Source organism: Columba livia, chromosome 4 (genome assembly GCF_036013475.1).
Source record: "Columba livia isolate bColLiv1 breed racing homer chromosome 4, bColLiv1.pat.W.v2, whole genome shotgun sequence".
NCBI lineage: Eukaryota > Metazoa > Chordata > Aves > Columbiformes > Columbidae > Columba > Columba livia.
Window position 1 is genome coordinate 54,538,141 of NC_088605.1, and position 16,540 is coordinate 54,554,680.

The window sequence follows — 16,540 nt, forward strand, 5'->3', positions numbered from 1 at the left end:
GTGGGAAAGCCTCATCTGCCTCTGACAAGGCAGACCTCCAAGACCAGACAATAATATCTGAAAAGTGTGAAGATAATAAATTGCCAGAGGAAAACATTGAGCAGGAGGAAGAGAGGCAAATAGCCAGAGCACATAAAGCTGATGACTGGGACCACGTTAGGGGTTCTGCTGAGAAGCCTTTAATTAACACCCAGAGGCCTGACTTGTGTCTTTTTCTTTCTTGAAATCCTGCCTGCCTAGGGAGAAAAAAGGAATTCAGGTAAACTTGAGAGAAACAGGTTTTTTTCTTAGTCTAAAAACGAGAATTTTCTTCCCAATAGACCGACAAGACTGGAAAGGCCTTTCAGTACCTAGAAGCTGCTCTTTTCTTCATTGAATATGGAATTGCCATGGAATCGGATGGACCAGCACCAAAATCAGGTTACAGCATATTCAGCGACACCATAGATCTCATCAAGTAAGTGGTTTTTCAAGCGTGATGGTTATGCAGTGCGTTTGGAGAGGGAGGGTTACTTGTATTGCTTGTTTGCAACTGTGGCAGCTCTGAATTCCCACCACAGAGCAGAATTCAGGTTGCTGTACAAGCACGAGACAGACAGACAGTCCCGAGGCACCAGAGACAAATTTTTTGAAATGTTTCAACATTGCTCTTCAGAAGAATGCAGCACCACGTTCTTCTCAGTGTATGAGTCTTGCAGCTGAGCTACACCAGAGGACACTGGTTATGACAGTCGAGGGCTGAAGGAGTTTTTACTCTATCCAGATCTGAAGTTGCTTTTGCATGTGAGCCTCAGTAGCATGTCAGTTAAAAAAGGCAAAGCAACAGTACAGTGTGTGGAAGAACAGTTTGTGCCCCAGAGGTCTTCCAGCTTGATTGAAGGCAAATTTTATTGATTTCTCGCATGTGTTTTTCTGTCAGCACACTTTATTTGGATTTCTTTTAGCAAACTTCCCTGTTTAGTTTCACAGCCATAGCAGGTGTATGTAGATAGCAGCATGACATACACAGTCAGTCTAACCCAAGGAACCAGGTATTGGATAGAAGAAAAAAAGGTATCACTTTAGTCATATTGAAGTTATGGGTTATATGAGTATTTTTGAGAGCTGACTTGAGTTCCTGCCTTAGAGCTGTCAGTCATTTTTTCTGGTAGACAAACTTTTTAAAATTACATTGTTTGCTTTCTGGTCTTGATGGACCATATTTCCAAGGTGCTGTTGTTGTTCTGTTTTCAAAGGGAGATGTGCTCATTTGTTTTTTTGCAAAAAGAAAGATTTCCACTAAAACGTCTGTCTTGGCCAGAAACACTTGAATTAATATTTCACCTTCAGTAGCAGGGGCACATCTTCTTGGCCCCAGGCTTGTGACTGGCCCATGGCAGAGGCGCATCTACTTTTTAGATCATTGTAAGAGGAGAGAGAGTCGCCTAAGGGGCACATCTGTTCCTGCTGCTTAAAAAACAGTGCATTTTGAGACACAGTCCTCTGCTCAAGATCATGCCCAAGCACTTGGTGCCAGGACTAAGAACTCAAGGGAGGTTTCCTTTCTTTGGGACTGGTGTTTAAGATAGCAGCACGCACTGTTTTTTCATACACAGTGGGACTTCAGAGCACTGATGGCTGATGAGCTTCTGTTTGTTTTATTTCCTTAGATTCATCATGACGTTGATATCCTTCACAGACGCCTCAGCATCTTCACATGAAAAAATCTTTGCTGTGTTATGGTGCGTAACTGTTTTTTCTGTGCCTTTGTATTCTGTTTTTAGGCTGGATAGAGCAAAAGACCTGTTACTTTCAGGGGTGAAAGAATGAGTTAAATGGGAATCAGAATTCTGCAAGGGAAAAACAAAACAAAACAAAAAAACAACAATATAAAAACGAGAATGAACTGGGACAGCTCTCAAAAGTGAGCTGGAATGTCAAAAGTGGCAACATGTGGAAAGTGCAGGCTCTAAAATTTGATCTGCTGGTAACTTGAGATCATGTAAGGGCTTTCACCTAAGGTGAAATAATGCAATTTGGCTGCCCGTGTTTGAGGCGCGTAACTGAAGCCGTAGCTGAACATAGCTGAGGCACTTCTGGCCAAGGGCTTACTCAGCCCGTGGCACCTAGAAGAGTCTGGGCACCTGCTTTTATACAGAAGACCAGACATGGCCCTTCCTCAGATTTGTTTTGGGGTTTTTTTGTTGTTGGTTGGTTGGGTTTTTTTCGTTGTGATTTTTCAGGGTCTTTTTTTTTTTTTTTTTAAGATGAGTAGGAGTAAAAGTTCTGAGCTTTCTTGACTTTGCAGCAGTGCCGATGCGAGCTTGAACACTGACGCTTGGTTGTGTTTCTGTTCACAGCATGCGCTGCCAGTCCATTCTGCACATGGCCATGTTCCGTTACAAAAAGGACACTGCAATAAAGTATTCCAGGATCCTGAATGACCACTTCAAGGTAGGGCATGCGTAATACTAAGCTGCCACCTGGATGGCTGCACTACTTACTAATGTTGACTGAATAGCCCAAACCTAATGAGAGCTCTGTTCCTTGCTGCAGAGTTCTTCCAGAGTAACACAAGCACCTTCTCCGTGTGTTGCAAGGTAAGATTTAAAAACATGTACATTTTACTGTGTGAAAACAGTAGCTGGAGTATTTGAGTTGCATGCTGCATTTGAGAGCACCTCACCGCTGGCTCTTTCTTGCCACCTGAAATCATATTGTTAGGGGCATGAGTATGTTTCTGCTCTCTTTCCTGTCTTTTTTTGTTGGAAATGGAGGTTTTTTTGTTACGACATCACAAGTTACCACATATCAAGCAGAGCAGTTCTCTACCAGAGGAGGAGATCAGAGGGACAAGGGAGGTATTTTTACTGTGCTGTTTCAGAGCCCCTGTTGTTGTCATCTTTGTTCTGTTAGAGATCCCTTGAGACTTAATGAAATACCATCCCCATCTCCCTGGCTGCTCTCTAGTAGGATTAAGCCTTCACCCTGTGGTAGCATAATTTTGAGGTGACACTCAGTGTTTTTTTCTTTAGTTTGGTCACCAATTAAGAAACTGATTTTATAATTTGTGAGTTACTGAACATTTTGTGCTTTCTGTGTATCTCCAGCAGTGTTGCTGTGTACATGGCAGCAAAAGTCAAAGGTACACTGTCACCTAATGGTGTTTGACCTAATGCCAGAAGACTGGGTCTGTGTTTTAAGGACAATAAGTAAGAAAGTTTATTTGTGTGCTGTGGTAAGCCCATTTGGCACATAGCTACCCAGCTCCACGTCTGTCCCTTTTAAGTTCTGCAGTTGAGAGAGGCTTGTCTGGTCTTTGATAGTCATGCTGAAGTTCCAGTTATTTTTCTGCCACTTTGCACAGTAGTTTATTGAGAAAGAAATGTTCTCCCAAGAGCAGTGGTGGAAGCCCTGTCATACCAGCAACTAAAATTAGGTGAAGTGATGTGATGAAGCCAGCCTGTGTCTGGAGGGTGGGCAGCTGACTGCATTTAGCTTCCCTAGTTCTATAAATAAGTGTGTGTAGGCTGACCTGGGCTACTTTGACTAGCTGTCAGAAAGCTCCAGCCTCCATGGGGGGGAGCTTCAGCGCACATGGAGTGAAATTCATTAGGAAAAAACGCTTAGATAATCCAGTGAAGGTTTCCACAAGTAGGTGTAGATTTTTGGAAGGTAAATGTGCGGCCCTTTCTGCTGTCTGGTCCCACGCTTTCTTTTATCATGAGGAGTCCTTAGAGTTGTAAAGAGCTTCAAAGACTTTGGTCTTGCACTGGATGGACAATTACATGTTACATACCTGAACGCATGGCAGTTTTCAGCACTCCATATTGCAGGTCTGCATGACGCCACATAGCTCCTGGCATAAGATAGTCTTGTGGCAAGACTCTGAAGGTAAATAAATGTTCACAGTGGTGTTTCTTTCTCCTGCAGAAGCACAGGCATGCCTTCTCCTCTTTCTCCAATGCCATCTCCTGCCAGTTCTGCAAGTTCTCAGCCAGGATCGAACGCTAGCAACTGCAGTGGCAACAGCATTGGCTCTTCACTCACCATCCCCTATACTATCCCAAGCATCACCTCTTCCTATGTAAACATCACTTCCTATATCCTCTATGCGTATGATATTTGGGAACAGGCTGATGCACTGGCCAGGAAGAATAAGGGTAAGTTTTTGCCTTCCATCTTCTCTGTCTTGTGTTGTGGTTATGTGTATGTTTACCTGCTTCAATGCTAATGTTCTCTGTAGCAAACACCCTACCTAAAGATCAAGGTGTTAAATATGCTGGAGTAGGCAGCTATGGCATACAGACAGGTTATTGGCAGAGATACCTGATGGTGATATATTGGTGAGTGTTCCGATTAAAAGGTTGTCTTGGCATCCTCAAATGTCTAAGAGCTAAGGGATGAGGGTATCAAGTGCAGGAAACCAGCCAGCTCACTTCATGGTAACACAAGAAGTGTAAGGAGCTTTTCGCTGTCTGTATTTCCCTTTGGGACACTTAGCTTTTCTGAGTTGGTTCATTTTTTTCACACACAGCTTTGTGGCCTGTAGCCTTGTGTTCTAGCTTGCTTGTCAAACTCCCAGGTGTTTTGTCTTGAAAACAGTGAAGCTGGATTCTCTCTATAACTGAGAAGCTGAGCAGCACTTGTAGTCCTTGCTGAGCATGTAACGAGCATTTGCCAGTAACATTGCATAAAATAGCTGCTACTTCTTTTATTTTACAGTTTGGTTGTTAAAAACGTTGTGTTTTCCTGTGGTACAAGCAGTGGTGAAAAGGCAAAAGCCCTAGGGTGGGTGCAGTTCAGTCTGTAACCTGTCATCCCATGTGGCATTTGCAGTGTCATTTTTCATAAAACAGAAATTTTGCTGTGGTGAAGGGATATATTGCCACAATCTGCTGCCAAACTTGCAAAAGAAAATAAGCACGATGTGCCTGGCTGAGTTGTTGGAAGGCTGTAAAAACACTCACGCTAATCAGGCAGTTGCTAAAATTGAAGTCTTTGCAAATCACCTTTGAACAAAGTAACTCCAGTTGCTGGCTGCCCTCGGAGCAAATCTGTGCTCACAGCAGCAATTCATGTGCAGTATTTTGGATTATATCCTCAAAAGGCTGATAAAAGACCATCACACAGAAGGAGCGGCGGATGCTGCTGGTGAGCCAGAGGAATGAGTCACAGAGGAAAATCTGTGGGAGGGCAGCCTGAGCGCAATCTTGCATCAATCCAGACTAAATTTAAAACTTACTCTGCATTGTCATTTTAATGTAGGGGAATGATGACTGGGATAGTAAATACTCCCAAGGGAGTGGATCTGTGCAGGAGAACAGCATGTGTAGGCTTCGCAGGTGTTGTCACTGAAAGAGATTAAAAACTGGAACTTGTTGATATTCAGTGTAATATACAGATGCCAAGTGGTACAGAGAGTAAGTACATGAAACTTAAAAAAAAAAAAGAAAGCCGCATCCTTGACTCTTTTATGCGATTCGTAGAGCATAAGAAGAGGAAAGAGCAGAAGCCTTCAGCTATGATGTTCTATTAAACAGGGAAGTCGTAAGTTAGTGGAAAGCAGTCAGTTGTCATTAATGTCCAAGTCACTTGTGCAGAGCTGATGTGGTTTTGGTGAGTCCCCAATCCGGTGCTCCCAGCACAGGACCCAGCTCCTCACCATAATTCAGAGCAGTGCTGTGGATCATGGGACTCAAACAGGTTGTCTCCTGGCCTCTGATCTCCCACAGCAAGGACAAGCTGAGGTTGCACGTGTGTATGTTGCACGTCGCTCTCCTATCATATTGTGCTGTGGTCACAGATCACATGATCTGTTTGTTCAGGCATGGGGTTTGGACTCCTGCTTACAGCTCTTCCATTCCCCGTTGAGGGAATGGATATTCATTTTGTAAAAAAAAGCAGGAAAATTAGGAGAATATAAAGTATAAGAGTGAAAACATGTTTTGTAGTGTTCCTTGCACAGCCAAGCAGAAATTTTCAGCCTCCAGTTTCAACCTTTTTGTGTAAAAAAGGAGAGCCAAGAGTGGCCAGATTCTGACAAAGGTACCTGGCAACACAGTCAAGGCTACAGGGATTGGGACAAGCCCATGCTGCTGGAACACAGGTCATGCAGGAATGTTTTGGAAAGGTGACTGGAAAGGAACGGGTGTGACAGTTTCCTGTAATTCACCGTCACCTGCACAGCCAATTGCCAGCACAGAGCAGGGCATGCAGCCTGCCGGCACCTCTGGGCAGGTCAGATGTTTGGCAAGAGCCATCTCAGACTAGACATGAGGAAGAAATTTTTTACACTGAGGGTGGTGAAACACTGGCCCAGGTTGCCCAGAGAGATGGTGGATGCCCCATCCCTGCAGACATCCCAGGCCAGGCTGGACAAGGCTCTGAGTAACCTGATCCAGGTGAAGATGTCCCTGCTCATGGCAGGGGTTGGACTAGATGAGCTTTGAAAGTACCTTCCGACCCAAACCAGTCTATAAAACACACCGCAGGGACTGCTGTGGTGTGAACAGCTGAATATTTGCCTACCTACCACTGAGTGCTGATGTCATATCAAAGCCAGCACTTGGGGAGGCAGTTTGGTGTGTGCACGCATGCGTGAGCACGTTTTCCTCACGCATGCTCTGCCTTGTGTCCTTGTTATGCTTCCCAGCCTTCTAATATTGCTGAACTCTCTGCATTAATGATGTGTTTAATGGGACTTGCTGACAGTGTGCTGCTGTTGTTACTTCTCACTGTCCCCTCGTCTGTCAGATGTACCTGTTGTGTGAAACCAACCAAATGTTTTCTTTCTCCCTCCCCTTTTTTCCAGAGTTTTTTGCCGAACTCAGCACAGCGACGTGCACTCTGGCACTGAACAGTAGCATGACTGAACTGGTACACTATGTTAGACAGGGTTTACAGTGGCTGAGACTGGAAACAAATACGCCTTAACTGGTGCTCAAGGTGGTTAAGTACCTTGAACTCTTTTGCACTTTGGAAGCCTCAGAAACAGTCTGACTTGTTGAATCATTGGATACAAAGCACCTGCAAGGGAATATAAATCAAAGTGGAAGGGATCTGGTTACACTGGAAAAACTTTGAACTGTATTTTTAGGGTAGCGCTTTGCTGCCTTGAATAAAGAAGAGATGGAGGAAAGCCTCAACGTTGATGGCACCTTCCTTTAAAACGATGAAGTGCAATGAACTGTCTCAATGGCTCAATGTATTGATGGTCTATAAACATTTCTATTACAAATAACCAGCAGGACAATAATCACTCATGAAGAAGTGCCGACAAGTAGGAAATCTGCCTCCAGAGGTTATTATGCAACATCCCACAGTCCACAACAGTTGTGTGCCCAGAAGACGTGTCAGAGGAGTGTTTTTTGCAAGCATGGATGCAGTCTTCGGTGTTGGGTCTTTGTTCCTCAGATGGCAAGTAGCAACCTCCTCGGCCCCTCACAGCATTACGTTACAGTAAAAAAAGTTTAGTGGCCTGCCCTGCCTGCTTTCCAGCTGCACCATCGTGCGTTTGCCAGCTAGCTGCTGCCCTGAGAATCGGGTGAAGCCACTGCCTTCAGTGCTGCAAGTTCACTTCTTAAGTCATCGTTGCTTTGGTCCTTCTCGTCACGCACTCGCATGTGCCCTTAGCACTCAAACTATGTTACTTTAGGGTCTTGCTCTGTTTAAGCCTCATCAGCTGAACACAGTTGGGGTAGCAAAAGCGACTAGGTGTGGCTGGAAACAGCTCTTCCTCTCTTCTGTGTTGGAGGGACCTCACTCTCACTGAGGACACCTTGCCCACTTGCTTTTTATTGTTACAGTGGGTGGGGGTGGACCGACTGACCTGGGTCACTATGATTGCTTGGACATTATTTTGAGTCTAAGAGCTTGCATGGGGAGGAGTCACTTCTGTTTCAGGAGGAACTAAGTGGCTGAATGTGGAACATAAGACAAATTTTGTGTTTGGATATTTGCCTGTAGCCACTGCTGGTCTCGGTGAATATCTAAGAGCAGGATTTGGTACCAAAGTAGGGCATCCTTTGTGTGGGAGATAACTCATGTGTTTTTTCTTAACCAAACTACAGGATGGGCCCAAGTACTTAGAAATCTGTCAAGGGAACACGAAAGGGAATAATTAACTGTTGGCAAGCATTTTTTTTCCTTTCCAGGAGCTGCATTTTTGCAATTTTGCAGCTGACAGTAACGGTGAAGGCGGCATCCACAGCGATCAGTCAGATGACACCCTTCTCTACCCAAAGATAGCCTGTTGTGTGACAGCAGTGTCCTGCCATCCTCCTATCTCATAGTGTGCCTTAGCCCTCTGGTCCTCTCTTGCATCCCTCACCCGATCTCTGACAGACCTGTGGGAGTGGTGAAGGGGAGGATAGTATCCCAAAATAATTGTGCTTACAGCAAAGAACACATCTCCTGTGGATTAGCTCCCTTTTCCACATAGTTTCAGGATGGAGGAACAGGTCTGCATGCATGCAGCAGTACCCCCTTTGTAGGACACACGCTTGTGGTTTTGAGGCTCACAAAAATTGACAAATATCAGCAAAAAGGTCTGCATTTCCAAACATAGTTTCTGTAGAAACGGCGCCTGCCACGGGAAAGCCTGGAGGCCTCCTGTGCCTGGGAGGAGCCTGTGGCTCTGCCCCAGCCCCCAGCACATGGGAGCTCCCCCCTCACCTCCCCTGGCAGTGAAGGGTGCCCGGGATCCCCACTGGGTCTTCCCCACACCTTCAAGGGACTGTTCTTTTATGTTCACTTTATTGAAAGCCTTAGTGCATTTCAGGGATAAGCTGCCCTAACCAGTGGAAGGAAGGTCCATGTGCCCCCCCGCTCCCCGTTTTACCTATCGAACTTCACTTGGACTCCTCCTTGCTGGAGGAGCGACTGCTCACAGTAAGGCAGGGGCAGAGCGTTGGCTGTTGGCTCAGCATTGGCTGTTTTGTTCTCAGGAAGTGTGAGGATGGCCAGCCGGCCTCAGGGCCTCACATGCACTTTGGAGCTTGATTCCAGACTGGTGGGTCAGTGCCTTCTTCTGGCTTTGTCTTCAAACAAAGTTTAGTTTTAGGATCACAAGCCAAGGAGGAGGAAGAAGGAAGAAAGCTTTTCTTGAACCTGAAAACCCACGAGGGTGTCTGAGAACCGTAGCAGAGCATTAGGGGTGAGTGCGAGGTGAAGCAGGGACACGAGTATCCCCAGTACTTGCATTTCACATATGCACACCTCCCTCCGTGCTGCCAGCCCGTGGGTGCACCGGCTCCTGCCCTCGCCAGCACTTTGCTGCCCAGGTAGTGATAATCTCTTGCCCTGTTCCTAGGAAAGCTCCTGCAAGGATGTTGGCCGAGCACAGTCGGTAAGAAGACACCCAAGGAAGGCAAGTGGACTAGTGGCATTTGCTGCTTTTCAGTTGGGAAAAGGCAGCATGCGTTTTGCTGTCATGCAAGGGCTGCTCCCGCGCCAAGGGCAAAACTCCCCCAAGCCTAGGAGGAAATGAGGTCACAGGCAGGTCGGGAGTGATTTGGGGGCTCCTCTCATTTCAAAAACCGGGAGTGGTCTGTGGGAGCATCAGTACCAAACTACACAACAGGAAGCTCTGTTTTGTTTCAGGTCATGCAGAAAGCTGTTTAAGTAATAGGTTGGGGGTTTTTTGGTTGGTTGCTTTTTGTGGGTTTTTTTTTGTTTTGTTTTGTTTTTGTTTTTGTTTTTTAAAAAAGCCATCATATTTCAGCCTTGAACCAGGTGAGAGGCCTGCAGAGGGTTAGGAAAGATGCTCATTGTTTTCACTTGGGCCTGTTCAGGCCTTTCAAATAAAAACCAAACAAAAATAGACAAACCAAACCAAAATGTAGCAGTGGAGGAAACAGCATTTGCCATTAGGAAACAAAACCATGAATCCAAGGAAAAACTGAGAGGATGGTGAAGTCCCAGGAGAGGAGGCAGCTATGGTGGCAAAGTAGCATCATTTCCATGCAATATTTATTTAGAAGAAATAATACATGTATTGAAATTGTCAAATGTTCTATTTTTAAGATGCCATTTATTTAATAGTTGAAAACCCCACGTACATGGCGATAGAGATCTCTTCTGTAACTGAAAGTCAAAGTCTGACTGCAATGTCCTTGTTTTTGGTTTTGTCCTCTCCCATCCCTCTTGGTTCCCATTATAAATCCGTACATCTTAAACTTATTTTGGGGGTGTATGTCCCTCTTGTAAATAACTTTTTCTTCCCTGTGTGTGATGGAGCTTCCGAGATGGGTGATTCATTCATATGGGGAAATAAACGATAAATGAAGTAACCGATTCATTATGAGTTGTTGCAAGAGTCCTTGTCTTCTTGGCTTGTAGAGAAATTTGCCTTTCCTCTCTGAATGGTCTCACTGTTTCTTTTCTGAAAGAGGTTTAAATATGAATTTCTGTAGAAACAGTCTCTGTTTCAATTGCTCCCGTTTGTTGCCCCTCGCCCTTTCCTTTAGGAACAAGAATGGGTGCGAATTTTGGTACTCAGAGGGTCACGACATCTGCCTCTTGTCCTCCCAAAATGGTTTCTGGCAGGACAACCCCATGTGTGCCGTGGGGCTCAGTGCCCGGAGGGGGCTCAGCTGGGGTCTGGTTCATGGACACTGGCATGAGTTCATGTTTCAAGTCTCACCAAGCCAGGTCAGCCCCAGGCTGGAGGATAAGAAGAACAAACATAGGAAGATAGCGTGTGGCTGGGCCGTACAGATGTGGATTAAGCATCTGTGAATTTTGTTGTGGTTTTGGCGGGGTGCAAGGGGCAGGTGGACATGAGCTGTCCTGTCTGCTGGCTGGGGGGAAGCTGCTTTTCCCGGGACGTTCGTGTCTCCTGTCCCATCATTTCCTTCCCGCTCAGACCCCAAAAGGTGCCTTTCCCAAAGTGGGTTAGGTTTGGAGGTGGGGAGCGGAGGGCAAGGGGTGCGGAGGGAGGAGGTCACCCAAAAGCCAGGAGGGAGGAGGGGGAAGGGGCAGCTCTGCCCAGAGCCCTGGCCCCTCCAGGCCAAAAATATTTTGGGGTGGTTTTCCAGTAATGTTTTGATGTTGTTGCTTGTTTATTTATTGAGCCTTTATTGACCCAACCTAATTTTGCAACTGTGTTTAATTTATTTTGAGATCTGTTATGTTAATACATTATAGATTAGCTTGCTTTCTCTCTTTGGCTTGGCTCACCCTTTTTAAAGACAAATGTTATTTTTGGCAAAACAGCTGTGTTAAAGTTGATTGCAGTTTCTTGGCCCTGTGCTGCTCTCCAAACACTAAAAGACCCTTTCGGCAGCCTGTGCTTTCTTTGTATTAATTGCACTTTTAGTAACCCGTCACTACCCAAAACTGGTGGTGTTCCTGGACCATCATCAGTGTTTCTGAACGCATTTTCTCTAGACTTTTGTGTTCCTGAAACAATGAGTTGTGTGTGCTACAGCGGCAGCTCGCGATCTCTGCTGTTTGCCATATGCTTTGTCAAGGTCCGGGGTTCCTTGATTTCCCCCTGTTTTTTTCTCCTGCTCAGTGTTGCTGAAGTTAAAGTTTAGGGGTTTTTTGGGTCCAGCAATGTTGTCCACTTCTGTAAAGCCATCAAAACTGCATCCCAAGTGATGACTTCTTTCTGTTCTCTTTCAATATTTGAAGGCACGTGCCAGCCCGTCTGTGGTAGCTGAAAGGTATTTCCGAAAGCTGCTCCAGCCTGCGTGCTTTTTCCTTGTTAGACGTGAGGTGCAGCAGGCTCTGAGCTTGCTCGTGAGCTCTCCTCGCTGTTCTGAAAAGAGCCAGGTAGGGTTTGGAATAAGCCTTTTTGCTTTGTCTTAGTTTTCCAGAGGGCCTTGGGAAATGGGGGTGAGCTGGGATGCCACAGTGTCAATAACCTAGAGCTCATGGAGAAACAAGGATGCTGAGCCTCTTGCAAAATGTATTCAAGTCCTTCAGAGGAAAGAGATGTTCACGAATCTGTGAAGATGAAATAAAAACCAAGCTGTCTGGGGATGGGGAATTTCTTGTTTTGCTGATCTGAAGCAGAGATGTGTCCCCCTCTGACGTGCTCTGCTCACACAAGCTGTGCTTGTTGGTGAGGGATTCTGTACCTCAGAACGTGTGGTCATGTCGAGCATCTTCCCTGGCGCATAGTTGAATTTCTGGAAATACTCGACAGCACAAACTTGGCACTGTCGTCAACTCATTGTCCCCTTTTGAGGGAAGATATCAAAATGGCATGTTTCAAGGTTTTTTTAACCTTGAAGTTTGAAATCCAGGTGGCTGTTCTGATGAGACTGTGATGCTGGGAGTCATTTGTAAGTACTACTTTGTCAAAATATTCAAGCGTGTTTCCAAATCCCACTTATTTTGTCTGAGACTGGGGTGTGTTTTACTGGGCCAAGTATCCTCAGGAGCTCTGGGTACCCAGTAGGTATGTGTTTCCGTTTTTCCTCTCTCCTAATGATGGCATGTGCAGTAGTTCCATGCTGCCCCTGTCTTTTGGTTGGTAATGTGCAAAAGAAGACAGAGTCAGTCTTCTGTTTTATCAGCTCATTTTGCCCGAGTGTGCAGAGCAGAGATGCTGTTCGGCTCTGCTCTTCCATTCTGTCCTTTCTGTCCTGTATCAACTGTAGTTTTGGTGGGGGAGCTGGCAGCCTCTTGCACAAAGGAAATGTGAGAAAAGGGAGGAGAAAGCTGCCATGTGGCGGGCGTAATGCACTATGACAACGTGACATCTAAACATGATCATGTTGGCGGCCGTAACGTGCTGCTTGTTTCACCTGGCAGCTGTTCAGTCGGAGATCTGGCTCAGACTGTGCCAGAGCACTGCGGGGATTTGCAGTTGCTCTCTCCCAGCATCCTGTGCTGAGTTAGGTGTGCTGACTTGCACTGACCTATTTCTTTTATTTCTTGGAAAATGTGTGCAGGGGACGATAATTTATTTATGATTCTTGGCCTGTGTTACAGCTCACCCATCAAGCAAATGAAGACACAGAAATGTTTATCACTGGCTATGTAAGCAGAGCCAAGCCTTGCTGCCACTCCCGGGAGCGGCTGTAACTGCATAGTTTCCTGCTTAGAGCATTAATTTTCAGGACCCACTAATTTAATAACCATCAGAGAACTTCTCCTGCGGGACACTGCCAGGTATTAAATGGCAGCTGCAGCTACGCGTGTGTTCTCTCCGTCACAGCCCAGGGCACGTGTGTCGCATTATTTCTGTCAGGACGCGTGGGTGCCGCACCAGCTCACACAGGTTGTGCACCTCCTGGGAGACTGAGTCACTGTTTCGGTGGAGAGCTTACAGCAGCCGAGTGTCTGCCTGGGCTTTTTGCTCAAAGTGATGGAACACGACAACCCCTGCAGACCAGGCAAGGCAGAGGGCAGAAATTATATAGCTGCCTGTCGGCTTTTTGTGTGTGTGTGCTGGAGCTGGCTTAAAATGAAACTATCTGGAATCCAAGGAATTGCGTTAAAGTGCTGTGAAGTGGCAGCAGCGCTGGTCTTGCTGATGGAGCCAGGAAAGAATTACAAAGAAAGTTTGATCTCTTGGCTGGGAGTGCTTTATTTGCTGCCAGTTCCAGTTGAGAGAACATGCAAACGTTTATAAAACAAACACAGATGTGGTAAAAGTAGCCAGCAAAAAAAAATTTAGTGGAGCATCTGGAATAAAGTACTCAGGTTTGCAAAACTGCACTGCAGCAATGTTGAAAATAGTTTTAAAAGCAGTTTCAGCCCAAATAAAGATAGAAATCCCAATTTATTAATAGCTGTGGGAGTAATCTGGACTTATGGACTTTCCAGGCATTTGTTCTAATGAAGCTTGAACAGCTTAATTGCCTGATTTTTTTTTTTATTGCCTGGTGACAACTCGTTTGTAAAATGGATCTCAGTATCGTGTGGTGTCGGAGCAGCGGTCCTGTCACAGGAGATGGCGCTGAGCATCCCGCAGCTGCTCAGCAGAGGGAGAGGATGTGCACCCAGCGTGCCAACAGCAGCCACTCCTGCTCCTCAGGTGGTGCGGGGCAGTTGTGTTGGGCTGGAGGTGCTGGGAAGCTGCGCCATCACTGTCGTATTCTCAGCACTTGGTTTTATCTTTTACCCACCTGAGCCAGCAAGGGCTGGCCCCTACTCTTCAGCATTTACCATTCGTGGATTTCTTTTTGCCTGTTGATGTGAATTTTCTCATGCAGCTCATTTCCAGCTGCTAGAAGACATGGAATCACTCCAGAATCAAAATGTCGTCGTGAGTGGAGGTAAGACACAGAACCGAGGTTGTGCAGTGGGGATGCGAGAAGGCAGCCTGGTTTTAGGTAAGTGCGCACAAAAGTACAGAGCAGCAAAGCATTCTCATAAAATTCCCTGGGATTTCAACAGCCCAAATCTGCCGGACCGCCTGCGTCTCTATTTGTAGGACTCAAATGCAGTCGCGTAGAGGAAGAGGCTGCTCAGCCCAAGCGCTGGTTTCAGAATCTGCTGCCAGTCACGTGGCAATTGTGCTTTTATTTAATTACCTTCCCACTGCACTAGAACAAGATGAACATGATGAGTTTCTTATTTTTGATGAATAAATTGCTTCTGACTTGTTCAGCCTGTCCCTACGCACACACTGCGAGTGTTATAACAATGCTGGTGCTGGAATAACTGCCCTGAAATCCCAGCACACCCAAAAGAAGATCCCAGACAGACACAGGATCCCTTCAGTACCCGGCTGGCATCCTTGTCCCCTCCTGCTCCCACACAGCAGCCTGAGGCCGCTAGTTGATTGCCTGATGGTTTTGTTGCTTAAATACACCTTGTGTGCAGTTCTCTGTGAAATCTGCCTTATTTGCAGGGCTGCATCCCCCTCTACAGGCAGACGTTTTGGTGAAATCATTTCTTCTCAACAGGTTTTCAAATAGGAGGAAAGGCTGTAGTCTTTCTGACGGGACTAAGACTGCATATATATATATATATATATATATGGGGGGGGTGTTTGGTTTTTGTTTTGGTTTGTTTGTTTACATTTTAAAATATGCAGGTAACATGCGCATCACCTTCTAAAGTCTTCTGCCCGCATCTGAATATTTTAGGAGGATGTCTAATCCAAACAGTTTTGCTCCAAGCATGGCTCTATTAGAAATGAGCTGCTTTCGGGAAGAGCAATTTTTAAAAGTATTCAAAGCTGTCAAAGTCTAACCAAATGCTCACAATCCCCTGTGAACATAAACAATAAGGCACGAGTTTAAGATCAGTTTGAAAGGAAGTATTTTGCAAAATTGAAATTAACACTAATACATGCAAGATCCTTGCATCATTGTGGTGTTATGGCATGTTCTGGAAAAAATCAGAAATGTGGGGTGGACAGGACAGCAGGGCCAAGGGGGCTGGTCGGGCTGGTCCAGAGTCGGTCTTGCTCCTCCTGGAAGCCGCTGAGATGGTTAAAATCAGCAGGCTGGAAACTTGCATGTGACTGTGACCATACACTTGATTCTTCTGAAATTATTGTTTCTTTGTGTTTAAAGGATGCGCTAACAGACATCCAGGTTTATGAATTTTATGGGTGAGGCCATGGCTTTTCGATGCAGGAAATAACAACATTATCAGAAGCAATAACAATTCCACATTTAGGATCAGACACGTGTCATGTTTAGATGTGATGATTTCACGATCCTGAATGTTTTAAGGTTTTGCTACAGCAAATGCCGGGTTCGGTTTGAAATCAGGAGATGCGGTGGCAGTTAGGGCCGGCTGCCACCAGAGGCAGGGCTGCCCTGTTCCCTCACCCTCAAGGGAGTGTCACTTTGTCACCAGTTGTGCATCATTATTATCCTCTTGCCGGTATCAGAAGATAAAAAACCTGGAGTTTGCTGCTGTTAAATCACAACAGCTTTATACGCAGTTATTACAGTTTGTTGCCATAATCCTATGTATTTTTTTAAAATACTTTGACATCATTATCGCATTTTCAGCAATAGTGGTTCTAAAATCAGTTCTGCACAAAGTATCTGAAGTTCTGCTGCCAGCTAAGATGCAGAATGTGGACAACACTGTACTGGCAACAGGCTTGTTCCTTGTAAACCTTGTTTTTGCATTTTTCCTGCAGCCTACCGCTTTATCCCTCCAGAAGCCTGAGCACAAGTGGTGGCATTGGGGGGGTGCAAATTAAAATACAACAGAAGCGTCTGTCTTAACATGTTCAGCCCTACGACCATTTCCCTTCCAGCCACAGGGGTGGGAGCAGAGCTCCCTCCACACCGCACAGAATCCTCGTGCGTTTGCCGTGACCTGATTTCCCTGTTGAACACACGCGTCTCCCTTTGGTGCCTGGAAGGTGATTGATTGCTGTGGGTTACTCACAGGCTGCTCCCACGGGTGCTAGCACTTCACCACCAGGAGGAGAAATATCTCAGCAGACAAGCAGCACTGCCAGGCTACTTGGTTTCATGGTCAGTGTTACTTTTGTGGAAAACTTACCTTTAGGTTTTGGGGATTTTTGGTGTGTGTTTGTTTTTAAAGTTTTCTTGTTAGCCAGGACATCCCTAGAAGAACCTGTTTGGTTCCAGAGAGGGAACCTCCACCCCTCCCAGCCAGATCAGGAGCC

The 16,540-nt window shown here is 45.8% G+C and overlaps 1 protein-coding gene across 5 annotated transcripts in view; it reads left to right on the forward strand.

The window, feature by feature from the left end:
- AFF1 (ALF transcription elongation factor 1) overlaps positions 1–10,275 on the forward strand; it is a 124,289-nt gene extending 114,014 nt beyond the window's left edge. For all 5 annotated transcript variants that reach the window (XM_065061804.1, XM_065061803.1, XM_065061806.1 and 2 more), the window contains 6 exons: positions 321–457; positions 1,650–1,721; positions 2,340–2,433; positions 2,536–2,579; positions 3,913–4,142; positions 6,794–10,275. In XM_065061804.1, coding sequence (XP_064917876.1) covers positions 321–457; positions 1,650–1,721; positions 2,340–2,433; positions 2,536–2,579; positions 3,913–4,142; positions 6,794–6,915 — 699 coding nt within the window. In that variant the 3' untranslated portion in view covers positions 6,916–10,275. The remainder of the gene's footprint in view (positions 1–320; positions 458–1,649; positions 1,722–2,339; positions 2,434–2,535; positions 2,580–3,912; positions 4,143–6,793) is intronic.
- Positions 10,276–16,540: the final 6,265 nt, after the last annotated feature.